The sequence below is a fragment of the Pogona vitticeps genome, chromosome 7 (assembly GCF_051106095.1).
Source record: "Pogona vitticeps strain Pit_001003342236 chromosome 7, PviZW2.1, whole genome shotgun sequence".
NCBI classification, from domain to species: Eukaryota; Metazoa; Chordata; class Lepidosauria; order Squamata; family Agamidae; genus Pogona; species Pogona vitticeps.
Window position 1 is genome coordinate 32,016,330 of NC_135789.1, and position 27,782 is coordinate 32,044,111.

The following is a 27,782-nucleotide window of genomic DNA, read 5'->3' on the forward strand; positions in this document are numbered from 1 at the left end:
TGAGGCCTCAGGCAGCAGATGCTGGGAGACGGCAAGGATGACCCCCCCACACCTGCAAAGAGGGGCTCTTGAGCCCAGGTGGATAGTCCAGCTTCATAGGCTGGCAAGCCTGCTGTGGGTTTTGAGCTGAACTTTATGGGCATTTCCCAAAAAAGTCCTGGAGATGTTGAGCAGGACCTGGGAGGTGGGGGTGGATTGGGTTCAGGATACTGGCTAGCTCCTGTCATGTTTGGACTAACATCCGGAAGGGATTCATTCCCTCACTTATTCTGGGGCCACCAGATGCTCCGGCTTGAGACCCCCCACGCTTGCCCTTTTGTTGATGGGTAATGCCCCCTGTGCACCTCTCGCACCTTGAAAATTATTGCCCCGCAGGGCAATACAGGACTCTGCGTCCCTGTGATTGGACCAGACCCCTTGGCTTCTGGAACATGGACCGGCAGGGGTCTATCATCACATTATGCTGGATGGAACAGGTCTGCTTCGGTGGGATCCAGCGCGGTTCATATTGACGCTGAGCCACCGAGGAGCCTCTTCTGATGTCACACCAAGGCACGAACGTAATTTAAAACTCACATAGGAACGTCTCTATCCTCAGAGCAGGTCTCACTTCCTGAGATGCCGCGACCTTCTGAGAAGAGCAGCTGACTTTACAGAGCAAGTCAAGCACCCGAGGAGGAAATAAAGGTGCAGGGAGTTCCACAGCCTCGGAGCCGTTGCCGAGAAAACCAGGCCTGACCTTGCACCAGCTCAAAATGCTGGAGAGACACCCGGGAGAAGCCCCCTCTTGCAAAACTTGGTAAGTAGGTGGGCTTGTGTTTACATTTTCCAAGTGGAAAGGGGCCGTGGAGATTTCGCTTTTCTAGCTCCATGACTTGAAGAGCCAAGGACCTCCTCATCACCGCAGAGTGGAGAGGCTCCACAGCTGGGGCACTCTGTATATGCCCCTGGTGATCTCTGAAATACCACTGCGCCAAAGAGAGGCGGCTTTGCTGGAAACAAGGTGGATTTCTTCTGCTTGTCCAGAGGGGCGGCCATGGGAAAGAAGAAGGAACTCTGCCGAGAGGGGCTATTCCACACCCAGTTCATAAGCAGCCGGATCTGGGCCTATATTTGTATAAATGCAGGAGGTCTGGGGTTTGTCGGGAGTGGAATCAACCCACAGGAAAACTCACTGATTCAGAGCTAGTGACATGAACTGTGGAAAGACAGGTGTCAATCTTTTCTCAAAGCGTATCTTCCTTCACAGGAAAGAGCACAAGAGCAAGAGCCGAAAGCCAGACTTCAAATACAGGTATGTATTTGTCAAATGTTCCGTTTATAACCCTCCTTTATTTCCACAGAGCTCAGGAGAGCATAAAGGACTCTCTCCCTTCTCCCTCTTTTATCTGCACGACATCCCTCTGAGGTGGGCCAGGATGAGAAAAGCAACTGGCCCGAGATCTTTGCATGAGCGCTCAAGGACAGGCAGGGGCTTATGTGTACAAAGGGGAGGGCGAAGGCATAATCTCACCTTAGTTCAGGTGGACAGTCCTGTTCCCCCATCCCGCTTCCCCTTAAATTTTCACTGGGAATCACCCCTTCACCTGAACCCAGCCAGTACAAACAGAATCATTTCATTTCAGTACATATTGGATGAATTTACCAACTTTCACATATTTTTTTTCATATGCCAGAGAGAAAGAACTTTAAATTTAAAAAAAAATGAGAGACAAAGGAAAAATGACAGATTTTCCCCATCCCGTGTTGAAATAATTGCTTTGCCCCTAATGTAAAAGCAAATTTCCCCAATCCTTAGCTCAGTAAAGGCAGCTCAACAGTGACCAAGTGGTCTCATCCAGATGCAGTATCCCCCTCCTCTTACTGGGGTTTCTGTCCACACACTTATTCCTAAACCTCAACTTCTCTTCTCTGTAAGAATTCAGCTTCCTAAAAGGAAATGGCTTAAATTTTATTTTTTTAAAAAACGATTTAAAATTCTCTGCTGCACTTAGTTAGCTTATAGTTTTCTTTTTAAGCATAAAAGCTACATGAAAAGCCTGCAAAGCCATGATTTTTATTTTTTGCAACAATGGGTCCCAATTTCAGCCTTGCGTCATCTGGATGGTGGGAGAAAATCCCCGGTATCATCCAGTCGGGTATTGGTCTGGATGAGGCCAGATTTCACAAGAATTCAGACTGGTGGCAATGAGTCATTCGGTACCCTTTCTCTCATCCCAGCCTTGCTGTGGTTTTGTGTCGCTCAGGGGCTGATGTCATGCAGTGGCATCTCGTCCTCCTCTGGCGTAGCTGTTCGTGCCATTATACGTGCCGAGAGCTGGCTCAGGATGCTCTGCGCTGGAAGAGGAGACACAAAACAGGAATCGAGACTCTCAAAACAGGAACGGCTTTACATATAGAAAGTAGCCACGTGCCACGGATGAAGCAGCCATTTGCAAACAACAACAACGTAAAAATACCTTCAAGTTCAGGCTTCGAAGTGTTGGCATCTGCTGGATCCTCCTTCAGGGCTCCCACCTCTTTCTTCCAGTCTACCCAGTTTACCTCCTGCACCCTAGAAAGCATGTTCGGATGTTACAATGAACCATCTGGGTGTTGCTCCTTCATGGTGTGTTAACAGTGCACACATAGTATATTGCCTAAATTGTGTCAAAGGGTCGAGAACCTTGCCCCCCTCCCCCCGATATTGTGAATGACAGAGGCCATTGCTCCTTCTTCATGGTCATGCTGGCTGGGGCTTTTGGGTGATGAAATAATCATTGGGGGAGGAGGGGAGCCATTTTCAGCATTCCTAGACCAGACCTCCCAAAATCCATGACCCAAAATTTTATAACATTCCCTAACTACATCTGTTGCTAGAGGGGCTCCAAGCTTTCCTTGAGTATATGTCTCCAGATGTGACCGCAGTTTTCTTCAATTTTATGCTGCCCAGAATACTGGACTACATTCCCCATTGGCCATGGTGCCTGGGGATGATGAGAGTGGTAGTCCAATTGATCGGGAGGGCCTAGGTTGTGGGAAGCTGCTTTAACAATGACTAAGATGAACCAAGCATAACTGAAGAAGTCCAGACATCTTCTGCTACCTCTATTCCTCCTTCTGTTTCTATTCTGTAAGGTCTTTGGGGCAGAGGTTTCATATAAAAAATTACAAATGGCCCTGTGAATCACCTCATGCAGAGATATGTGCGGCCAAGCCTCACTTGCCGTGCATCATCCTACTAAACTACTCTGTCGATCGACACTGGCCCTTAGTGAGCCCTTACTCACCGGAAAAGCCACCTCTCATCTTTCTTGGTTTCGGAGCCGACGTTCAGAAAGTATCCTGCTCTCGGTGGCTTCGCCCAGCACCAGACCCAGTTCTTCTCGATCTCCAGAATAGCGATGGCTCTCTGCAAGCGGAAAAACAACCTCTTTCTCACCAGTTCTCCAGGAGAGACATTGTCCCGCACAAACACCCTATTTTTGCAATTGGCACTGAAGTATCGCCCCATAGGACATCCTGCTGAGAGGGGGGGTTTCCCTGTGACATTGCACAAGGTTTCCCCCATGACAGGAGGCGCACCCAGTCTCAAGGGAAGGGGGGGAGACCCTGCTGACCCAGCCGGGCCCTCGGCGTCACCTGGAGTTTCCAGACACTCTGACTGTATCCAGAGACGTTGGTGACCGTCTCGCTCATCAAGGCGATCAGCATGTTCAGCAAGAGGATGTAGGTGAAGATGACGAATAGGAGGAGGAGCAGCATCACAAAGTACTTGAACCTCACGTGCTCGTGGAATTCCAGGTCGCCCATCCCGATGGTGAACTTGAAGAGCTCCAGAGAGGTCTTGAAGAGCCCCGTGTACATGGCTGGGCCTTTGTCGTCACCATCGAGGGGGGCAGAGCTGTTCTGGGCCAACTGAGGGGTTGTTGCAGTGAGGATGATGAGGGCTAGAAGGAGGAAATGAACCTTCAGCCTGGAGCCCCTCGCAGAACCTCCTTCGTTTCTTAAAAAAATTATTTTAAGGCAGGGCTGGGCAGATGGTGGACGCTCATGGCATGAGAGACTGTATGGTGTCGTGGTCGGGATGTTGAGCTTGATGGGATTTGTGTTCAAATCCCCACAAAGCCTTGGGCTAATCTTCAATTCTGTTATTTGCTGCTTTTAAAAGTGCCTTTGATTCTCAAACATTTGCCTCGGCTCAGGACCTATTGGCCCTAGACAGTACCGCACACCAACTCACAAAAGCACTCTTCCATGATCACACCAAGAAGCGTTGTGTTTCCACAGCAGCCATCTAGATGGCCTCAAGAAACACATATGGAAGCAATCATTCCCCCTCCATTGTTTATGTGACCTCAGCCACCTACAAAGGCTTCCATGTCATGGCCACCCACCTCTGACCTGAGCAGAGCCTAGGCAGTTACTTATGAGAACACCCTAGAAATGTTCTTTTTAGTTTGCTGTACTATAATCTCCAGATAACCCCAGAGAGCATGGTGCAGGATTCTAGGAGTCGAAAAAGAGAGAGAGAACATTTCCAAATGTTGAAACGAAGCTAACAACCTGCTGAAGCCATCCATAACTGGACAGTCGGTGCTTTTCCTGCTAGCAAAAGTGGAAACTCACCTGTTGCAAAACCAAAGAGGAAGATCACATAGACCATGATGAAATGGAGAAGGTCCCTCAGGATGGCCTGCAAGGGAAAACCCAGCAGAGAAGATTAAAGACCCCCACGAAGTGTTCAGTTGCTGTAGACATAGGAAGCCATTCTCTCCCCCCTCAGCTAAAGCTCCTGCTAACTCCATGATTCTCATCCCTCCGTAGATCTGATCAGATGAAGCAGTGTGGCCCTAAAAGCCCCCCACCCCTTTTTGTTGTTGTTGTTTTAAAGTAGGAGCGCTCATAGTCACCTAACAGGAACATTTCCCTGCGATCTAGGATTACATAGTAGACTCACCAGGACTGACCACTCCTGGTCTATTCCATGCCAATAACCTCTGAACAGATGAAGGCAGGATGATGTGGGAGAGACTCTTGGGTCAGAGATATATATTTTGGGGGACAAAGCCCCCCCATCTCAAGACTCACCTTCTGTATCATGACAATGTAGATCCCCATCTGCTGAAAGCCACGCGTGTAATATAAGACGTTCACCCAGCCCAGCAGCAGAGAGAAAACCAGAAAAATCACGTGTTCTTCCAACCCTGCGAGGTAGGTCACAGCCGCAAGCAGCAAGGCAGCCGATTGCACAAATCTGAAAGAACAGGAGGAGGAGGACAAGCGACGGCTTTCAGATAGTAGGACTGGAGGGAAAACACCCCTGGGTTTTCAAAGCTACCCTTCAGTTTTAGTGCACTAATATATGTATTTAGGCAAAGAGGCAGTCCCGAAACCAGCCAAACCAGGGAGCTGGGCAGGGGACAGACTGTATTTGCCTTCAGTGTGGAAGGGATGGTCACTCTCGAATTGCCCTTCTCAGCCACTCTAGATGCTGTCCCAAGTCTTCGATCCAGAGCACGCTACCATAGTCTCTTGAGACTGAAGGATGCCTAATATGATATGTATTTTTTACAGTTTTTAGGTTGTTAAAATGGGGGCACGTTTTACTTTTCTTGCCTGAATTACATCTCTGAAATGCAAACAGGTTTTCCTGTCCCCCTCCCCGTTACAACATACATAAAAAATTCAATGCAGCCATCCACCAGCAGGCTCTTCCAGGACTGGCGCCTCCTCCACAGGTAAACGCTCTAAAATTGAATGAGCAGGGACACCACCATTAGAAGGGTGAGCTGCAGCAGCAATGATTTTGCATAATGAAAAGAGATAATATGCTGGGAAGTACGCTAATAAGCGGGATGTGTAGTAGGACCCCATATCCATGGGGAATCAGTTCCAAGCCTCTCCCCCCTCCCCCACCCAAAGGATGCCAAAAAAGGCAGAAAAAAATGCTAGTTTAATAGCATGATCTCTGGCTCCATCTAGTGACCAGTTTTGGTAACTCTGTCATTAAATGGATGTATTTGAGGGGATTTCTTTTAATATTTTTAATATTGTCAGGCGGTGGATAAGCGAATCAAGAGATACTGATCCTGTGGATAAGGGGGTCCCTACTGTGTCCACAAATTCTTAAATGCATGCTAAACGGAAGCAACGGGAGGAATCTGGTACCTGGGCCAAAAAGAGATAAAGGCCTCCTAAGAAGACGATGACCTGGCCGATGAGCCTCCATATGTCCCCAGGGGATGGCGTCATGGGGAAAGGGGGCTGTGAAAACAGAAAGCAGGGTGGGGATGACTAAACTGCTCCAGACACCCCGAGCCTCACAACCATCCTCTCTCTCTCATACACGGCTACCTCTGCATGAACAGAAAAGCGTAAGAATCCCCCCCCTCACTAGGGACGAAGGCATTGGGGTTCGGGGTGGTGGTGAGATGTCCCAATTCATGCAATAGGATGGAGGCTCTGTTAAGGGACAGAGAAAGATCGATTTAATGATTCCTTCCCTCTTTGCTTCTCCTTCTTTGCTTTTAGAATGTGCCACCACCACCACCACCCCGGAGGCTGCCGTTTGGACCTTATCACCACGTTCTGACGTCGCTGAGGCTCTGCCCCTCCTGAAATTAACCTGCTTTCCAGGAAGCCATAAAGCAGTGGAAAACCACTTGGTTTTAATGTAAACCATAGTCTCTGGTGCAGTTCCCATCATCTCCAGAGAGAGTGGAGGGAAAAGAACTCCTTGCCTACAACCCTGGGAAAGCCGTGGCTCCCAGTCAGGGCAGACAATGCGAAGCCAGACGCACAGCGTCAGGGGTCTCACTTTAATCCATGGTTCTACCTGGATTGTGAACCATGAGGACTAGAACCTTACTTCACCAAGCCTCAGTGACTGAAAAATTCAGTTTGCTTGCAGAAAGCCCCAAGTTCAATCCCTGTATCTCCAAAAGGAAAGATCAGGTGGCAGGCAGTGGGAGCAATACTTCTCTGCCTGAGATACGCTGTGTTGCCCGGCATACCAATCCTGTTGTGATAGGGTAAAACAGGCGCTATGCAGACCTCACTCCAAACTGGAGCCCTCCAAATGGGCTGGGTGACAACTGCTGCTGTGGCCAGGCTGGCTGGGGAGGATAGGCCTTGTAGTCTAACACACTTGGTCATGAATGCACACGTGCACGTGCACACACACAGAATGCTAAAGCAGCCTTTGGTACCTTCCCATCCAGGCGCCAGTGGTAAGCAGTAGCTGAGAAGATGATCAAGAACATCACGTAGCAGGCAAAACTGAGATAAAACCTCCGAGCAGCAAAAGAGTCCCATTTGTGCTGGAGTAGCTTGTTCACTGGCTCTAAAACCACCATTTTGTACCGATTCTAAGAGTTTCAGGAAGGAGGGAGAGAAAGAGAGAGAGAGAGAGAATTCAAAATCGTATATCATGAGCTTTCCAGAGGGCATGGTTCTAGAACCCCTTGATGTAAACAAACTAAACATGATTTGTTTTACTATTGCAAACTGGATCTTCTTGAGGAGAAAGGCAGGGTATAAATACTTCAAAATAAGTAAACAAATAATAACAAATTGTGCCACATTTGAAACTTAATGGAGGATAGTGCACTGTAATTCTAACTGTTCTAGTTACTTTCACAGTTATAGGAATGTAGCCTAAATGAGGAAGTAGAAAAAGTTACCCATAATTAAATATTTTAGCCCTTTTTTTGAAAAACAGTAAAAATGCAGAGGTGTTTTTTTAAACGTGTAACCATCATGGTAATATTTTATGGGCTTTTAAGCTGGTATTAATTACTTTTTTAAAGCTAGTTTTGCAAGCTGAGAACTCACTGGTGTGTCATTGCTATAGGCAAGGATTTCGAGCACGGAGTTTTCTTCATAGCTGTCAATGAAGGACATATCGTAGAGAGAAATGTGGATTGGACCATATGTCCATTCAGTGAACTTGCGTGAAAGATGCCGAAAATCAGGGTCTTTGATCTCCCGGCGAATCATGTGCTTGAAGATCTAGTGGAGAACAGAAAAAGTGGATCAGTTTGTAGGGTAGCTTACATAGGATGAAGGCCGAGGCACAAATGGAAGAAGCCCCTGATCTTAAATATCTCAGAACTCACTTAGTAGCAATGAGCAGATGGTTTATTTCACACAGCAAATTAGAGAGTGCACTGATCTTGTATCTAGAAGAAGTGCTCCATCAAGTACTGAATTATATCTGGTTGTAAAAGCACATTAAAAAGTTGATTATTGGGATGTAAATAATGTCCTGCAGGTCTGATTGCCAAAAAATTAATCAGTCTAATCCTAGAATCATGACGTTAGAAGGGGTCTATAAGAAAAACAAATCCAATCCCCTGCTTGATAGAGGAATACAAAGCAAAAGATGTGTCTTCTTGCATTAATGTTAGGCAGGCTTTTGTCAGACCAGAACTGACAAAAGAATGGATGCCTCCTGATTTACCTCTGCTTTGCCAGTCTTGACGGCCAATTTCAAAGGGGTCAGCCCTTCCTTATTGACAATTTCCTCCATTTTCCATGTTGGGTTGATCCTGGCACCTTCCATCAGGATCATGTTGTACATCTTGATGACCAGCTCTGTGTTTTTCTCAGTGTTGTCAGCCACTGTCACTAACGCGTGCAGGACAGTGTTGCCCAGAGAATCCTGTTCGGTCAGCCTGGCTTGCTGGTGAGGATTATGCAGGAGATAGTCCATCACCTCTGGCTGGTTTGTGCAAGCGGCTAAGGAGAAGGGGAGCTCACCTGGAGGACAGAGAGAGAGAGAGAGAGAGAGAAAGAGATCAGAATTGGAAAAGGAAAATTCCACCTACATGACAAAAATACTCCTTTCTTGAAGTCTTTTCCTTCATTTATCTGCTCACTGCCTTTCATACAGTCTGCAGGAGAGAAATGTGACGTGAGAAGCGAGTCCATTCCACCAGTGCCATTGACAGACTAGACACTCCTTTTTTCCTCTTCCCTCCTCCTCCCCTTTTCCTTCTGTGCTGCTTCTTTTCAGAATGCTAGACCACCGGAACAGACTTAAAACAACAACACCTAAATTTAAGAAAGCCACGCGTTGTCAGTTAAGGTTCCTTCTGCTTGTAAAGCGAGCTTACCGAAGTAGAAGCACGCCCCTTTCTTCCTCTGCTGGAAAAACATGCCGCAAGCTTTGGCGTGGACGTTTGCCCCGTTCTCCACCAGCAGCTTCACTAAACCGAGATTCCTCTTCTCGATGGCAATGTGGAGAGCTGTGTGGCCTGGGGAAAACAACGCCAGCATGAGCAGCATGTATCACAAGACAAGCACCTGGTAAAGAAGCCCAGTTCCCACATATGTTGAGAAACATATATGGGAATGACCCAACTTCCAGGTATGCTTGAGAAATGCAGTATTTTCTAAGGAAGCCCTCCCAAAACCATCTTGATAGCAGAAGTGGATAATTCAGAGCTATTTACAGCTAAGCAGGCATTTGATTTTAAAACACTGCTGGCTCGCTCGATATTCATTTCCTTAATTACTTAACAGACTTTGCGGAATCAAAGAAGACAGAGCTTTCTGCTTGACTGTGTACGAGTAGCATTGACTGGGCAGACGCTGATCAGCAGAACAGCTTGGCAGAATTGATTCCATGGAGCAAAGTTGTGTAGCCAAAATGCATATGTTAGGAGAAATGTACATAAAACTTGATAGGGTGTAACAGATTTTTTTTTTTTTTAGCATAGCAGAATGATTGGCTTGAGGACAGAGAACTGATCTAGAGGGCAAAACCTGAGTGTAACTAGCCTGGAAATGCTTCATTCTAATTTTTGCTCATCTGCAAACGAAACACAGATGTTCTTACCTTTGTAGTAGTTATCCTTGCAAGGAACATTAACGAGGGGTTTGGGGTTCTGCGTCTCCTCGTCTATGCTCAGCAACAAAGGGATGGTGGGGTTCGCTCCATCTTTTAAGTTCAGCAGGGCTTTCATCAAGCAAGTCTTGCCTGTTTTTCCATCTGGGGAAAAAAAAAAACAAATTTCAGTGCAAATTCCGGCCATCTGTTGTGGAAGAAACTGATTCTAGAGCTTGGCATAGAGAAGGTCCCCATTTCAGGGGTTATTTCAGAGGGCTAGGAAATATTTTCCTTCATCTTAAACTATAAAAAAAGAGCATGGAAAAGTTTGGCCAGGCTGTAGGTAAATTATCACATTCGATTATCAATCCTAGTCTCCCACAGCATGGCCACTTGCGGATTGTGGGAGTTGTAGTCCAAAACACAGCTATGCTCCCCTTTTGGAGAAGAAGCCAAGCGGCTTCCTTTTGAGCTGCAGAACTTTCTTATTTGTGACAAATAGCATAAGAACTACACCCACACCACACCGCATTGCTCTGTTTCATTATTTTTTCTTCCCCAAAGTCTCCCCTAACTGTTGACTTCTGGGCCAGGCATCCTGCTAGCCCTCAGCGACACGGCCAACAGTTCTGTGAAGCCCCGAAAGCTTGCCTGTTTCCTCCACGAGTTGTCAGGATTAGCCCTGACAACAGGCCGGAGAGCAGCTACCTGTGAATTCGGAGTCAGTGAGGAACTTTAACGTTTTCAGCAAATACTCCTTCAAGCCTTCCAGCTCCTTGGGATTCCCCCTCGTGACGGCACCAAAGATGCGGTCTCGGCCAAAGCGATTCGGGTCTTTGGGCCTGTGGAAGAAGCACAAAAATAAACCAACGCCAGCCCAATCCAAGAGCCAGGCATTGCCATCCATCTCCCCTTTAGGAAGAACAGCCCTCCATCTGAAGTGTGTAACCAGCTTCTCCCTCCTGGAGCTGATGGTTTTCCTCCCTACCCTTCACAACGACCTTGGGAGGTAGAACAGGTTGAGATCATGGATCCATGTCCCCTGAAGGTAGAATGAGATTCCCAGCTATGTCAGGTTTCGAACATGGGTCTTCTGAGTCTGAGGTTCTAACCTGGACTCCCCAGTGGCCCTCACGTTCCTACCTGTGCCTCCCATTCACCAGCCAGTCCTCACCCAAGACATTCTGCTGCCTGAGGCACATTCTAAGGCTAAAAAAACATCCCAGTTATTGTGGTACTAGAGGCAGAGTATCTCACCAATACCACTCCGTCTCTAGATCAGGGCCAATAAATAACCAGTAGCCACCTCACTCTGCCTAAGGATAGAACCAGTGCTGATTCTAGCCAGTTTCTTTTCAGCTTGTTCTGTTTACGTATTGTTTTACTCTGTGTTAGAGAGACAAGACATTGTGTGTGAAAAAAAAATGCCCTGAAATATTAGAAATGAGAAAATTTCACTTACAAGGGAAATAAAGCCATATTTTTTCCATTGGTTGCATTAACTTTTGAAATGCAAGTTCATTATGACCACATTCTTTTTTGAAAGAAAAACAAGGTGTTAAAAGTGATTACGTTATCTCTGACTCATTATTGGAACGCCTTCTTGCATTTTCAAATGGGGGGGGGAAGTGTGACATCTCAGAAATTTGCGGACTATCTCTCCCCAAAAGACGTCTCCTTACTTGTTGTGTCCCTGTGCATAGTGAATGTTGAACTTGATACTTGGGGAAGGCTGCTCCTCCTTCTGGAAAGAGGTGTCAAAGGGCCGGGGGCTTTCCATGTCTGCTCCATCATCCAACTTCTCAGCTGCCTCTTGGTCACTGTCTGAGCCATCATAGGTCTCAAGCCTCAGCGGGTTCCCCTCCATCCTCCAGTCAAAGATGCTGGAAAGAAAAGGACAGAAGAATTTGTGGATCATGGGAAATACCTCAAAATAGATTATTTGCACTTCAGCTATCTGCACTGGCTTTCTTTTCTGTCCCATTTTTATAGCAACCACAACCTTGTGAGGCGGGACACGTTGAGAGTATGTACCTGACCCCAAGGTCTCCTACTGAATTTCCTGGCCAGGGGAAGGATTAGAACCCATTTCTTTCCAGTCCTGCTCCATCGATACCATTCGGACTTCTAACCTATTATCTCCACCTCTTCTGAAAATAGTACTCATAAAGCAGCGCAGAGCAATGGTTAAACTTTCGGATTGGGGTTGGAAATACCTTGGCCTTGAAAACTGACTGGGCCCCTTCCTGCTGGTCTCTCCTTTTCCCCAGGCTGGCCTGCCTCACTGGCGTGTTGTAAGGGATGAAGTGAGGAGGCAGGAAGAACCATGCGTGCCATTAGCAGAGGTGCAAAATACGATGAGTAATAATCATGTGTCGAGTCAATTCGGAATCTTGGTGAATCTTTTCAGGGTTTTACACGGGCCCTGAGACTGTGCGGCTTGCCCAAGGCCACCGAGGCTGGCTCTTCTCCCCACGGAGGCCATGATACTTAAACCACGGAGCGATCCAGCCCACTCATAATAATTGCAACGATTAAATAATAGCTGGGCTTGCCAAGTGGATTACAGCTCCTAGCTTTCCCCGCACAGAGATGCAGTCTTTCGCACCAAAATATTCAATAACTAAACCCAACATTGCAACAGTGTCACTAGCCACATAGTCCGAAATAATCTTGGAAAAGATGACACAGACACATATATTATTCCAATAACTGTCCAAAAAACCATCTTTCATTGTCTGTATGGCTCTAATCTGTGGTCCCTCCCCCGCCCACCTCGTTTCCCAGACCGTACGAATCCCAAACTAAAGAAACCAAAAATTCAGAAGCTTATATGTTAGGAAACAGCTTTGGGCAACCTACCATACAAAATGGTGCAGGTTTCTTCAGCTAAATGAGCTGGACCTTTCCTCTTGCAGAGAAATCTGTTAGGACTTCTCCTGAGCTGCCTCATGCCGCAGGATTCGCCATGCGTAAATCAACACTGTATAAAGAGGCTGGAGCTGGAAGATGGAACCCAGTTAATAGAGTGGTTCTCCCAAGAAGCATAAGCTAATGGATTTATCCATTAAAAACAAGAGGGGGGAAAAACCATCATATTATGCATTATCGACAGTAGAGTAATCTTGGAAGAAAAAATTTAAAGGGTAAGGACTGACTCAATGGCAGCTAGTCGGGAAATGTGGGAAAGGAGGCAATACTTTAATTTTTAATCTGTTTCATTGTGAATTAAACCCAGCTCTGTTCTAAAACAACAACAAAAAGGCCAACCACAAACAGATGCACCTCCCCAAACTCTTTTCTGTATGAAAAAATATTATTGTTGTTGTCATTATTACTGCTACAATTTTTACTTTCCTGGAGGGAAAGCAACGAGAAGGCCCCTTCCCTTAGATCCAGGGAGCTATTTTATGTCCTTCTCAGTGTTGCTGGACTACAGTTTTCATCAGCTATGGCCAACAGCCTCATTGGCAAGGAATAATGGGATTTGTATTCCAATAACATCTGTAGGGCCACAAAAGTTGACCTCCACTGCCTAAAGCCTTACAGTACAGAAGGAGACAAAAGAGGAAGAGAAATATAATGAAGTTGGGGGTTAAAAAAAGGATGAAATCCAATAGATCTGGTTTCTCCATATTTTTGTACCAGCTTGCCATAGGGTTACTCAATCTATATGGGCAGCAATTTTCCTCTTTAAAACCACACCTTATGAGCTAAGTAAACCAATTTCTTCATTCCAGTGGCAGTAGCATTCTGCACATGCTCTTAAGTACTCTCTTCTCTTAAATCTACCCATTTCTTGCTTAGGGTTTAGCATTTGAAATTATACCCGTCATCCACTGTCTATCCTAAATTAAGCCTCCACCATTTAGTCCAAGAAAGCCAGAGGGAGGAGAGGGGGAAATAGATCATTCAAAACTTGAGAAACAACACTCTTCCCACCCCCCCAAGTGTGGCCAGCACTATGGATAGTGATGTACTTACTTTACAACAGGGTTTCGTCCTGCTTTGTTACAGGAAGCAATCGGAATGCCGAATTTCAGCTCCTAGCACGACAGCCAAAGTCCAGCCTCATTAAGAACTTGAATTTTTGCCATGGCGAAGCCTCTGAGACACATAAAATTATATCAAACAAATCTTACCTTTATGGCATGGGTCAAATCTGCATTTTTTTAAAAATGAACCTGGCTTTGGTACAGCCAAAGAAGATCTATGGATCCTGAAACAGAAGTGGTGTAAATATTAAGACTCGGAGGGGTGGGGGATGAAAAAAGCCGGAAGAAGTTCCCACAGAGGTAGTTAAATTTGTATTAGAGACGCAATGGAGGATCTCAGCATCGCTCCAAAGTTTGGAGATGCCAGAGCATTGCTAACCTCTGTCTGTGTTACCTCTGCTTGGCTGAGAAATTGAGGCTTTATTTTCTTCTATGGCTAAAATGTTGTTTCAGTTTTTCCTCTTCTGAAACTTCCTCCACCCTGTGGTTTTGCCCCTTGTGTTAATCACAAGTTGCTTTGCAAGCTCACAGCTGGCGGAAAAGGCACAGAGGCACAGAAACACCCTTTGTCGAACCGATTTTCTTGAAATAGCAAAGATCGACTCCCTTCACCCTCGAGTAAGATAAAAGAGGAAGCCCAGAAAAAAACACCATGTTGGCAGACAGAGCATGTGGTGCAGACAGGGAAGATGTTCAGTAAAAAAAAAAAAATTAGCCTCTCCATGCCGAGATGAAAACCAAGATCATCCACGCTATCGTATTTCCAATCACCAGGTATGGGTGTGAAAAAGAAAAGCTGATTGGGGGGGGGGGATTGCTTTTTTTTAAATGTGCTGGAGGATAGCTTTGGGGATACCTCAGATTGCCAGAAAGACAAACAAGTGGGTCCTAGATCAAATCAAGCCTGAACTATCTCTGGAGGCAAAAATGTTGACACTAAAGCTGTCCTAAAAGAGGAAGGTCGAATGTTAGATGGACTGACTCCCTCAGGAAGCCATGACTTTTGAGTTTGCAAGAGCTGTGCAGGGCTGTTGAGGACGGGACATTTCGGAGATGGTCATTCATAGGGGAGCCATGGGTCGGGGATGACTTGAAGGCACATAACAACAACAACAATACCAACAACAACAGCTCCCAAGCTAGCCCTTTAGTCCTAAAGAAACCTGTAAAAGCTCCTTGTCCCTACAAAAAGAGTCCTTGCGAAGAGACAATGTAAGCTCAGTAAAGGAAAGGGAGCGGGGCGGGGAGAACGAAAACAAGAGCTCCCATCAAAACCAGATTTTAAAACTAGCTCTTTTTGCAGAAAGATGAATTCTGCAAAAAGGTGAGATAAGATTCGCTTACCCAAATGCAAGAGGAAGACGTGGAGACGAACTATGCTGATGACATTCCCAAGTGCAATGGGGGGAAAAACTAAAATTTTCTGGGAACAAATAGTTTCCGTGGTGCAGGAGACTCTGCTAGGTCACTGTTGCAAGCCACAGACAGACCGCCCGAGAAAAGGCTACCGTGGATTTCCCCGCTTGGGTTTCCAGATGGGATCAGGAGAGGCGCCTGCAGGTGGATGCCTCCGAACCATTCCTGGCAAACCAGCCCACTGACAGCTGGCACCCATCTCAAAAGGCTGGGCTGTCTTGCGGCACCTGCATATTTATCTTTCAGTGCCCTTGGCAAACATCCTCCTCTGGAGACAAAATGTGGCCGTTCAGGAGAACGAAACGTACAGGACAAGAATCCAGAGAGAGAGAGAGAGAGAGAGAGATGAGATCAAATACATACATATGTTTAAAACCCATCCCAGTGGTCTCAATATCAGCCAAGGTTTCCTAGGTCACCCTAAAATGTAAAAACTTGTATTTTCTCTGCTGAGATCCCCCTCTACATTTCCTCACTCTCTACCAGCCTCGGCTCACAAGTCCTATTAGCGATTAGTCATGATGAGCATGTTGTTCATTACCTATAGCCTGGGATTAAGCCACTAGTGTCACTGTTTACAGAAAAATGCTTCCTAGGAGGGGAACGGAATATCATTGCCAGGCCAACAACTTGTGCCCAAATACAGTCTCTGGTTTGGGGCCATGTATAAAAGGATGTTTGCCCTGTTGTCTCATGAGTGTAAGTTTGCGATGGCACGGGATAACATCGGCCACGGTGAGACTTGACTCGTTCCCGCACCGTCCAAATCACCTTGCTTTCCTTAAAACGAGCTCCTCGTTTTTCACATTTCCCAACTGTTGTCTTGCATGAGAAATGACTACAGTTTACAACAACAATAAAGCAAAAACCCAAAGGTCTCGTCCTCTTATCTATCTCAAAAATCTCCACTTGTTCCGGCTGATTTTGCACGGTGGAATGATATTTTCTGTGAAATGTGTGAGGAAACTCTGTTTATTTCACCACCGTTTTTTGGCCACCATCATCCCTTGTCTTCCTCTCTAATGCTCAATATTTTTAATGTGTCTGAGGGCCTCCTTTCTTGCCAAGGCGCCCATTAACTGGTTCCTGGAAACGCCGAGGGTACTTAATGGAAGCTAATGGCTCCTTCATTTCCTCCATCCCACAGTGGCTGCCGTATTTATACAGTACTGATAGAAATTCCATTTGGGAGGTTTGAAACGTTCCTTTTTTGGGTTGGGTGACTACCACTCCCAGAATCCCCGCCCCCTGAGGGAGCCACAAGGGCTCAGCGCAAAGTTTCATAGACCCGGACAGGGTCCAGCAGCCCCAGCCATTTTGCCGCCTGAGGCCACACAAAAGCCTAACCCCCCCAGGTCAAAACTGAGGCGGAGGGTCCCTCAGGCCGGCCCAAAATCGATTCATGGATCCCTTCATTCCTATTTTTTCACTCGGCCATTCTCCTTAAAAGGACCCGAGGCGGCCGACGACTGAGGTGCCTGAGGTAAAATATGGCACCTCCTTCAGCAAAAAAAGAAAAAAGAAAAAAAAATGAACGAATCCATTAATTCATCCACATTTATATCTATTCTATCATGATAACAGCACTGTGTGGTATTCTAGAGCAGATCACAAGTTTCAACAAAAGACCTATTGTTGTTGTTGTTGTTCCCTCAGGGAAGCCTCTTGGTCCCAGTGGCCCTGGGGCCAGGGAAAGGCACTCTGGCCATGCTCAGAAGCCCAGATGACTCGGGAACCTTCCCCTCCCATGATAAATATGTGTGTGTGTGTGTGTGTGTGTGTGTGTGTGTGTGTGTGTGTGTGTGTGTGTGTGTGTGTGTGTGTGTGTGTGTGTGTGTGTGTGTGTGTGTGTGTGTGTGTGTGTGTGTGTGTGTGTGTGTGTGTGTGTGTGTGTGTGTCTGGATGCTGGTTTAATGTCCAGTATCTCATGGGCCTCTACATGCTACAGGACTCTTGCCCCATCATCCCCATTGATCCTGGATAATGGCCAGGCACCATTGTGTAGCCAAAATGCATATGTTAGGAGAAATGTGCATAAAACTTGATAGGGTGTAACAGATTTTTTTTTTTTAGCATAGCAGAATGAGAGAAGGCTGACAGGAAAAGGGAAAGAGAAAGTGTTGTGGCAATCGAGGTTGCGGCCCTTTTCTTTGAGGGGAAAGGCCAGAGGAGAAGGAGGAAAAGGGAGGAAAGGCCATCCGAGGAGGGCCATGGCCGAAGGGGGGCTGGACGGAGGGAGGGCGGGAGGACGACGGCACCCCGAGGGGGTGAGGGTGGGTCGGTCCCCCCAAAATCAAAGAGAAAGAGAGGAAACTCGCCTCCCATAAGCCTGGCCTGGCCGACCTGGCCGGGCCGGCGGGCGGTGGGGAAGGGCGAGCCTAGGAAGGGCAGGGGAGGGGGGCTCCTCGTTTTCCTTCCCTCGGCCATCCTGAAAAAGAGGCCCCTTTGAACCAAACGGCCTGAGGTGGGGGGCCATTCTCCTTAAAAGGACCCAAGGCGGCCGACGTCTGAGGTGCCTGAGGTAAAATATGGCACCTCCTCTAGCAAAAAAAATAAATAAAATAAAAATTAAAAAAAATAGGATGAACAAATCCATTAATTCATCCACGTTTATATCTGTTCTATCATGATAACAGCGCTGTGTGGTATTCTAGAACAGATCACAAGTTTGAACGAAAGACCTATTACTGTATTATTATTGTTGCTGTTGTACCCTCAGGGAAGCCTCTTTGCTCAGCTGCACCGAGGATCTTGAAGAATGTGCTCTCTTACTACCACAAGCTTCAGGGTCTGTCCACGCCTCTTCAGGACCGAGTTTACTATCTGCCGGTGCTCCTCCTGCATGTCCTTTTGGACGTGGCTTCCCCCACCGTCTCCGTAGACTCGGTTTCTGCCCTCCTGGTTGAAGAATTTGTGACATTCATGAAGCTACGGCTGGACTGTGTAAGATTTCTTTGTTCCCAGGTTTAGCGTATGCCGGTCTCGCCTTTGTAAAGCCCCCAGGGAAAGAAAAGGAACAGTGTCCGAGCACTTGCTTTAGGCACAGAACATCATCAGACCAGTCCTTGGCATTTACAGTGAAAAATAACCAATTAAAGCCATTCATGCCATCAGTAATGTGGTGCAATGGGTAGAGTCCTTCATGCAGATTTGGGAGATCAGGGTTGTAGTGGCCCCCAAGCCATGAATCTCATAGGATGTCCAGTGGCCATCCCTTCTCCTCTCCTCCACCCGGTACAATTTGACTTCTTTTTCAAATGTGTTTGCCTAGGATCCCAAACAGACCAGTGTGGTGGGAAAGGCTGCTTTGCTCCTTGAGCAAACAGATGGAGATTTGACCAGGTTCCTGGAGAGCATTTATATACAACCAGGTAATTCTGCTTTGGAGTGACTCGGAACAATAATTTTTTTAAACCCGCCAATTTGGCCACGTGTTGCTGTGAAAACCCGGCCTTTTGGGCTACAAGCGGCATGTTTCAGGTACGCCTCCTACTTGAGTGGAAATTTCCACACCACCCGAGAAACATGCTCTTTCTCTTTTATCTACTGTGGGAAGCAAAATATTTCATCTGTTGCTTTTTTTTGCAGGCCAAGATTCCCGGGAAGCCCTCCTAAAAGGTGTCAGACGTCTGCTCCAAGTACCTCTCAGCACTCTGTTCGTTGGTAAGATTCCCCCTGGACAAAGCAGGAAAAAGGCCTGTATATATTGAGAGAGAGAGAGAGAGAGAGAGAGAGGCATTGGTGCTTAAAACCAGCACCTCCCAGTGCACCCCATAAGCAAAGGGCAACCAGAGCTGGGTCTTTCAGTCATGAGTTCATATCATCTTGTTGCACCGCTTAGTAGCCTCGATGGCCCCTGGTGCACCGGCTGAAGCTTCCAAACCGTCTCCAAGGGCAGTCCCAGGGCAAGCACATTGCGGTAGTCAAGACATAGTGTAACTCAGTGGTTCTTAACCTCTGTTACTCGGATGCTTTTGAACTGCAACTCCCAGAAACCCCAGTCAGGACAGCTGGTGGTGAAGGCTTCTGGGAGTTGCAGTCCAAAACTCCTGAGTAACCCAAGGTTAAGAACCAGTGGTATAACTAACCCATGGATGACAGTTGCCAAATTGAATTACCATTTTTTAACCTCTTTACCACACTGGCTCTTCTCTGCAGCATGTGCCTGTTTTCTAGAGGAAGAATTGTGTCTCACAACACACACATTTTTTTTTCTTTTTTGTAGGCTATTTGCAAATGGACACCTTGTTGTACATCTGGGACCAAATTATTCTGGGACTCGAGCAGCCGTCCTATAACGGCATCCCAGTATTTGCGACAGTTTTTCTCCTGCTGCTCAAAGGCCAGCTGCTTGAGTGCCGATCCGTACGTAAAAACCCTTCCCTTTAGAGTATCGTAAGATGGCAGTGGTTTCATGGATTGGTGGTGCTTCAGGGCTGGGATAACATGGCATGGGTACAAAAGAAGAGAGAGAATGGAACTCGTTTTTGAGAGAGACCCTTTTGACTGCCTTTCTGCGCATGAGGAGAAGGGAAATGGCAGAAGCTTAGCGGTCGACCCTGAATTTGATTCCAAACCCCTCGGTTCAGTACTGGCTAGGAAAAGACTCTGCCTGACCCCCATGAAGAGGTACTTCTAGGCAGCCTGCACAATTAAACTTGATAAATTTTAATTAGGTTCTGACCTTTTGTCAAGAAAGAGGCTCAAGGTAGCGGAGTTGGAGACAGACCCATGCCGTGACTTAATTCACCCAGCTCTAAGCGAAGCCTTGCAATCCGTTCCCACATGCACTGCCTTTATTTAACCAGGACGATGAGGACTAGAATCTTGTGGTTAGCAGCTAGAGCTTACTTCACAGTTTCCTCTTCAGCTAAAAGAGAAAGACCTTTCCCTGATACCATGGACAGCTCCTGTCACCAGCCCCTCTAAACATTCCTGAGATGAGAGTTCCCAGTTTTTCACAAGGATCGCTTTGCATAAACAGCTCACGGGGTTCTAGCCGTACCAGTACATATTTCTTGTTTAAATAGTTCAGGCTTTCGATCGCAATATCTCACACCCTCTTCGTCACGGAAGGCAAGAGGTCAACCAAACCAAAGCTAACCGTAAAATACAACAAGGCACAATCAAAAGCAGCTGGGTTTGGTCTGAATGTTTACCGAACCGTATTGACTTGACTGGAAACCCGTGAGCTGATTATGCAATCCTGAGATGGTATAACTTTGCACGAGAGGAATTACTTACGTTTGTATTTAAGCCTTTATTGAGAACGATGAGGCCTAGCGCCTTCCTCTGGCCTAGGACAGGAGCAAATCCACCGCTCTGTATAGCCGTAGGCTTAGATTCAATCTGTGGCAGATTGAGTTTAAAAGCATTTAGGCTGAGTTTAAAAAGAGCACCTGTTTTAAACCCCTGGAAAGCTGTCACCAGTTACAGTCAGCAGTGCTAAACTAGGTAAATCAAGAGTGATGTGCGTTGTGATTATTTTCCTGTTTCCATCAGGAAATGTATGACCTACTTTTTATAACATTTTCCCCAAATCTACTATTGAGTGAGATTTTCTCTGTTTGCATCTCTATCTTTTCTTAATATTTACAATTCCTGCCTTTTTTAAAAAAAATGTGGATTTCCTGAAAGGAAAACCAATACTCACCCATTCCAACTATCCTCAAGCAAACGCTGGTTTGTCTGCCCGTTGCCCTAGATGACAGAGTTGGAAGCGACACCGAAGACTGGAGGGCCGTCGTTGTCCGTCCATGCCTTCCAAGATACGATAAGAAAACATTTCTTTGAAGAACTAAATGGACAGCTGCACAGAGAGGATGAGGACCTCTTCCCAGTCCATGATCCTACTCAAAGTAAGGCGCTGTAGCTTGTGTTCGGGGTTTGTGAGCCCTGAGCTTTTGAAATGAACATAGCTAACTTGTTCTTTCAATTACCGTGTTGTTGTTTTTTCATTTTAATACTGGACGGGTGTGGCAGGGGCAAAACATGGTTCTCATTCATTCTTTCTTTCGCCTACACCAAATTCAGCATTTCCTCTATGGAGCTACAGGGCCTTGCGAAGTGTGTCACCACCGAGGATGAAAGCGGAAGACGGGAGGCGAACAACGCGCTTTTGGACAGTCAGATCAACTCTTGGGCAAATGGCTTCTGGTTTTTTTGTGGGGGGGGTTGTTTTGTTTTTTTACATCATAGTTCCCAGCATTCTGTAGCCCAAACAGCCATGGGCTATGTGCTGGGTTTTCCATTTTCTGGACACTGGGCTCCAGAAAATGCAATGTTTTCATGCTATAGAAAGACAGCGCTGTTCCTGGCCACTATGTACCCGCCTGCCATAGCGCTGTGGATGAATTGGGAACCACAATTCAGTATAAAATGGGTCAGATATACAGTGTTCAAATGCAGACTTTTTAGTTTTTAGCACCGCAGGGCCAGGATCACTTTATCAGGCGTCTCCCACTTCCCAGCCTTTTAAATCTCATGCTTCCTCCCAATGCAAAGAATTTTGCAAGCTTGGGCGGATTCTTATGAAGAGCAAAGAGAACTAAATTTCTCATCCACTCCTAAGGTACACACCGAGGTGGAAAAGAAAAGTTACAGATGCAAAAATGACTTAATCCTGAACTGGTTCCCATGAGAAGCCAGCACGGGGAAAATAAATATTTTTTTAAAAAATCCTCTCCATGTTACTTATGCTTCCTTTTCATAATAATGAATAATAATGAATCCTATAATCAAGGATTCGTCCAGACATGGCACTTCGGTTTTCAGTTCTCCTTCTGCTTCCTACCAGAAACTGAGGTCACATCCAGACGACGCGCTCCTTACCATGTTTTGCGCTGCTGCTTTTTCTCTCCTTGCTCCCCCCCCTTTTTTTTTTGCAGTTCCTGAACTCCATCTTTCCAGAGAGGAACGGGAGCTGCTACAGAGGCAGCGGGTGGAGAAGACTGAACAACAGGAGAGACTCGGGATGTTCCGAGAGGAAGAAGAGAAGAGGTAAAAACTCAACTTCTCCGGAAGGCAAGAAGAGATTCGGGTCACACAGCTTTTTGAAGAGGCCAAGAGGAAATTTGAAATGCAGAAGACCCACCTGGAGGAGCAGCTGTCTCAGGTATGCTCTTCCAGACATGAAAACTCATTTTATTTATTTTAATGCATTTTATGCCTTATTTTTTAACCCAGTAAAGGGGACTCAGGGTGGCTACGTTGGCACCATTCATCCGCCATTCTCCGTTCTCCATCTATGATGTGGGAAGATTAAAGCACAGTCTCATCTGTTTGTGATGATGATGACTGAAAGCGTTTTGCTCCACCCAGGGGCACAGACCTGTGGTTGCCCTAAGCCCCTTTGCCAAATCTAGAGGGCAAACCATGGCCACCCAAGGTTTCAGCCGAAAATCCTCGTCCTGTCTGGAGATCTCAGGGACTGCCCGGTGGCCCCCCATCCGAGGACAAACCAGGGGCCACCCAGCTTAGCCTCAGAAATTCTACGGGTGTCCTCCGGGTGCTTGACTCCTCTCTCCCAACGTGCGTCTTTCAGGAGAGGCAGATCCGCTACGAAATGCAAGCAAGAGCCAAGGAACAGATGCACGGGCTTCAGGCTGAAATCAACAGACTCGTGGAGCAGAAGATGGTAATAAACAAACCCCAGACCCGTTTCCAGTGAAAGCATCGGGAAGTATCAAGGCTTAAGAGCTTTGTGTTGGCAGGAGGGGGGGGGAGAAAGGGTTAAGTTTCACACCCTAAGAGAATCAGGGTCAGCACCCTTGTTGGATGTATATGTGCTTTGATTTCATTCCAAATGTCCCACTTGGGGTGTTTTTATGTTCAAGGGTGTGGGGAACCTTGGGCCCTACGGCTGAACCTGGCTTTCCCGGGGTTGCAGCTTGGCCCTTTGGGCTTCACTGGAGGTCTGCACCCCTTTCCCTGATCCAAAGCATCATAACTTTCCCCGTCTTGCCTTGAGGGCCTTCAGATTGACATGGACTGTGAAAGGTTAAAGTTCCCTGCAACTCTGGTTCTTCGAGTTGTCCTCTGTGAATTCCCAGGTCAGGTTTTTTGAATGACTGGCCTTTTCTTTCCCCTCCTTGTGTCTCTCATAGGTTTCTACCGCCGCCTATTCTGCTGGAAGGTAAGACGTGTTCACGCGTGCAAACAGAGAAGCCTTTTTTCATGTCGAAATTGTGTTTTCGGCTGCATCCAGTGGCCTCGGCTTCTTATATTTGGGGAAAAGCGGGACATTCATAAAATAATAGAACACATCACTGTTCAAGGACCGAAACCTTGTATGTTTAAGAGAGTTAGAAAAATAATAGAATTGTGGTTAAGAGGGGCTTTAAAAGTGACATTTGCAGCTTGGACTTTCCTCCCTGGGGCCCTGTGGGATTTCTATAGGACACTTAGGGCCAAGCACCTAAATTCTAGGGTCTGGCAGCACTTCCTGAGGATTTCTAAAGGGGGACACCTACTACTAATTTTGTAAGCCTCCTAGCCCCTGCACCCTCGGCCGAGTCCCAGACAGCATCTCAGAATTCCTGGACTCCTTTCTGCTGGTCACAAACAGGTAAACAAATAAAAATGTGTGGTTGTATTGCTTTGTTATTACCTCTTTGTTGGGTTACCCATGACTACGGGATCTGGTGCGAGGCTGCAGCCCAAAAAAGGCACGCTTTTAACTTTTTTTCTTGTGCCCAATGCTGACAGACATGCCAATCAAGGACAGAGAAACTTTGGCTCTCCAGATGCTGCAACTACAGCTCCCATAATCCTTGCCCAAGGCTGCTAAATAGGTCTGATTGCCTCTAAGGAGGAGGAGGAACCACTTTTAAGACTATTAAACTATCAGGAGTCTGAAAGAGAATTGGGTGGGTTTTTCTCCCCCTTCTAAATTGCTAGTATTTCACATGTACATACATATGTGTGAAGAGGCAGGCTTTTGTTTTGAATGTTATGGACTAGTAACTTAATGGGAACCATTTGCAAACCAAAGATGAGGCTCTAGGCAGATGGAAGATCTGTTCTAGCCAGGCTTTCAGGAGGCAAAGATAAGCCCTTCTGGAAGAAAAGGTGGATTTGAGGATGTCAGTTTTCAGAGATGCCTGAGCATATCTGACAAATGGAGGGGGGCACACACACACAAAAAAACATTGTGATAGCTTTAAAACTGCTATATTTTAATGTGAGCTTCTGTGAATCAAGTCCACTTCCTCAGATACAAGAGTGAACCTGCATGATTCTCACATTTAGCGATGGATGGCCCCACAACCAGAGGTGGGGATATATGGATCATGGTCAAGGGGATGATGATTCATTAGTGAAGGGACAGGCTGTCAAGTTGCAGATAGTGATGTTACTCACATTTTTGTTTTGGTTTTTTTGTCCGATATAGGTCTCAAATTCAAAGTCATTGAAGACAGCAGACCTCAAGCTGGCAAGAGACAAAGAACAGCCAGAACCATCACCCTCAAGCTGCTGGAGCAGATGTTGGAGGCTGCTGGCACAAGTAAGCAAGCCCCGGTGGCCTGAGGAACTCATTGTCACTGGATGCCGGTAACACCCAGAGAGTGCCCAAGACGTATTAGTCAATGTGGCTGAAAAGCCAAACCTCCTTAGCACTTTAAAACACCTTGAATCACAACCTGTTGCTGTCGACCCCAAGAGCAGCCGGCTAGTTTAGGCACCTAGGACTTTTAATTACACATGGCTGTTCTCTATGGCAGGGATTTGCACAGACAGGGTGTATTCCTACGACCGCTACTGTGTGCAATGCAGGCTGCTAAAAAAAAACAAGGCTTACTGTAGTTTTCATAAAGTAACACTGACACCGTCTGGTTAAAGAGAAAACTGGAAATCTGGCCCATGTAATCTTCATGAATTGAAAACCTCTTAACATGTGATTTAAAAACTGGTGCAAACCCCATTATTTCCTTCTCTGCAGTGGTTCACATTGAACGGCAGAAGAGTGGGAGCGCTTGGACGCAGCCACAGCTGACCATCTTCGAGCGTACCACCAGGACTGCAAAAATGCTAAGGTCACTTAAGGACTTCCCCACTTCCATCACCCCCCCCATTCGAATGAAAAAATACTCAACATTTTCTGCCTCAGCAGCTGCAGCTGTGCAAAGCCCATCCCACTCCTTACCAAACCCACTTTGCTTCCTTCTTCTAGATCCAGATGTTTGGCTTTGAGATAAGTGAGAAAGCAATCGAGGAGATCCCTGAACCCCGAAGTGAGGGGAAAAATGGAGGCGGCCCTCAGGAGAGGCGTAGCTACAAGGCAAGCCAAATAAAACCTCCATCAGCCCCCGTTGCCCCCAAGGGAGTACTGTGACTCCACTTTTTATGGGTTGCACTTTGACCTTTTATGTTTCACAAATTGCATAGTCATTTCCTCAAGAGTTCCTCCCAGAAAACTGCAGACCTGGGCTTTTAACATTGTTTTTCTGCCATTAAAGGGAACTGAGATCAACCCACAAAGTGGAGGAACTAACGTGTTATGAACATGAGGCCTGCAAGTTTTTCGGCTTGCAAAATCTTCACCAAGTAATGATCCTCTTGTGGGCCGAAACTTGAAATGCTGGCCCCCTGAACTCTAGATCAGTGGTTTTTAACCTTTTTGAAAGAAACGCCCCCTTGAGCCATTGAGGAAGTTATCATCGCCCCCCCCTCCCCGTGGTGATGATATCCCATTTATTTATTTATTTATTTATTTACTTACTTACTTATTTACTTATTTAAGACACTTAAATCCAATGACCCCTGAAAACAAAATTCAATTCCAAGAAAATGAAAAGCCCCCAAAAAGTAACATTTAATGATTTAGTTGCAAGCGAATTTTAACACGCAAAAAAAATATATAAAAAGGGCATTAAAAAAACCCGCAATGCAGGAACTAAAAATTTCAAGATGAAAACTCTGAAACTAAATTAAGATTGGAGGAAAATATATATTCATGCACATTGTAAAAAGGCTGCAGCCATCTTCACAGATTTGGCTTGCTCCAGCGCCCCCTACCGCCCCCCTTCTGCTCTACCGCCCCTTTTCATTCTACCGCCCCCCTAAAAAATGAAATCGCCCCCTGGGAGGCATTATCGCCCACGTTAAGAACCACTGCTCTAGATCTAATCCTCCCTCTGCTACACCAGTGCCATAACAGGTATCAATCAATACTTGATTCTTTCCCTCCAGTCAATACTTCTTCTCACTTTTTCTTTATCTATTTTTTAAAATTAATTTTTCTGGTTTGTAAACTGTCACTCAAAGATTTATGTAATCTTGTGTTATTTTATTATTTGCTAATGTTATACTGGAAGCCGCCTAGAGTGGTTGTATAGACCAGATGGGCAGGATACAAATCAAATAAATAAATATCACATAGCCAGCTAGGGCCTATATTAAAAGCTGGCCCACTTGCCACCCTTGGGAAGTGCACCAAAACCTTTTTTCTCACTTCTGGAGAACATCCCATGTTCTGAGGAAAGCGGTGCCCTGCAGTTCACAAATATCAGCACCAGAAGGCACCTACAGAGTGCTGCAGAGAAGCAGCAGCCAATCTGATAAGGAAGGAGCACCCGGATGGATGGCACTTGAAACTGCAAAACCCCCAGACTTTCTTCTAGGACCAAAGTGCTGGTTCTCCGGAGGTGAATGCACGGCTCTCCAGAAGACAAAGGGACAGAAATTGCAAACTAGACCAGGGTGTGCCCAACAGGTTACCCTGCTCTCCTCTTTGCACACCAGGAATTCCATACACAAGCATTTGAAATATGACCTGCTTAAAAAGATTTTTTCAGTTTTAATACTCTGATCGCCTGAAGAACTGTTTTTTGAGTCCTACCAAGGAGAAAGACAGCACACATGTACAACAAACACAGTAGTTTGGTTTATCGTGCTGCTTGTTTTCACTGGAATTTTCTTCCCCAAAACACTTGTAATTTCATGTACTCTTTTATGTAACTGACTGGGGCTTTTATGACAAGCACAAGGGAAGAACCATATATGGCAAGCAGGGTAGAATGATGGCTCCATCCCCAGTAAGAACAGCTGGAATTGTTCCAGATTCCCTGCGCAAGTCTAGTAATATGAAAAAGAATGATTGGGTCCTGGAAGTCCCTGTATTTAACTGAGATAAGTTTGAAATGCACCACTTGCGCACTCCCACTCTGCCAGCTCTACAAGCAGCTTACTGTGGCTCACCCAGGGAAAAAGGCCTAGCTCCACCCATGCTTCCTGGTAACACCCGAGAGCTCATTTTGAACAGGAAACTAGGAGCATGATTGCAAAGCCTTCCTTTCGGCGAAGCACATTTAATTGCCTGTAAGGTTTCTGGCCTTGTCAGGGAGAACTCCCAGAACAGAGAATTTTGGGGTTTGGACTGCCAAAAACAAAACAAAACAAAACAACCTGCCCTGCATCCTTCCCTGTGTTTTATTCCACTGACTTTTGAATAAAAAACAGTATTTTCCAATTGGCATAGGTGTAATAAGGTAAAGGTAAAGGTTCCCCTTGACAATTTTTGTCCAGTCGTGTTCAACTCTAGGGGGCGGTGCTCATCC

The 27,782-nt window shown here is 46.2% G+C and overlaps 1 protein-coding gene and 1 long non-coding RNA gene across 8 annotated transcripts; one reads left to right on the forward strand and one right to left on the reverse strand.

Moving 5' to 3' along the window:
• Positions 1-1,625: 1,625 nt before the first annotated feature.
• LOC110087405 (transient receptor potential cation channel subfamily V member 2) lies at positions 1,626-14,374 on the reverse strand. Of its 5 annotated transcripts, none has more exons than XM_072978630.2 (19): positions 14,189-14,336; positions 13,957-14,033; positions 13,799-13,860; positions 12,677-12,865; positions 11,497-11,697; positions 10,523-10,656; positions 9,824-9,976; positions 9,099-9,239; positions 8,444-8,742; positions 7,816-7,992; positions 7,191-7,349; positions 6,151-6,246; positions 5,659-5,729; positions 5,071-5,236; positions 4,609-4,675; positions 3,622-3,929; positions 3,270-3,391; positions 2,460-2,554; positions 1,626-2,337 (listed from the first exon to the last, which is right to left on the reverse strand). In XM_072978630.2, the coding sequence occupies exons 5-19, from the start codon at positions 11,679-11,681 to the stop codon at positions 2,243-2,245; spliced, it is 2,268 nt and encodes a 755-aa protein (XP_072834731.2). In that variant the 5' UTR covers positions 11,682-11,697; positions 12,677-12,865; positions 13,799-13,860; positions 13,957-14,033; positions 14,189-14,336; the 3' UTR covers positions 1,626-2,242. The 5 variants fall into 5 exon arrangements, with proteins under 5 accessions (XP_072834731.2, XP_072834732.2, XP_020664737.3 ...); XM_072978631.2 differs by having other exon boundaries at positions 14,204-14,321; XM_020809078.3 differs by lacking the exon at positions 13,799-13,860 and having other exon boundaries at positions 14,189-14,374.
• Positions 14,375-22,945: 8,571 nt separating this feature from the next.
• Positions 22,946-27,694, forward strand: LOC110087424 (uncharacterized). 3 transcript variants are annotated; one of them, XR_013538033.1, is made up of 5 exons: positions 22,946-23,359; positions 23,712-23,791; positions 24,617-24,730; positions 25,166-25,259; positions 25,397-27,694. It is a non-coding gene; the product is annotated as an uncharacterized LOC110087424 (long non-coding RNA). The 3 variants fall into 3 exon arrangements; XR_013538032.1 differs by having other exon boundaries at positions 22,946-23,791; positions 23,932-24,730; XR_013538031.1 differs by having other exon boundaries at positions 22,946-23,791.
• Positions 27,695-27,782: the final 88 nt, after the last annotated feature.

What these genes read in the sequence shown, in the direction of transcription:
- LOC110087405 (XM_020809078.3), bottom strand. Translation starts at nt 11,681, where the DNA reads ATGGAGGGGAACCCGCTGAGGCTTGAGACCTATGATGGCTCAGACAGT. An exon ending in GGCTGCATTGAATTTTTTAT is followed by an intron (nt 5,237 to 5,658) that starts GTATGTTGTAAC and finishes CTGTTCTTTCAG; the next exon opens with ATTTGTGCAATCGGCTGCCT. An exon ending in TTCGAAGCCTGAACTTGAAG is followed by an intron (nt 2,338 to 2,459) that starts GTATTTTTACGT and finishes CTCCTCTTCCAG; the next exon opens with CGCAGAGCATCCTGAGCCAG.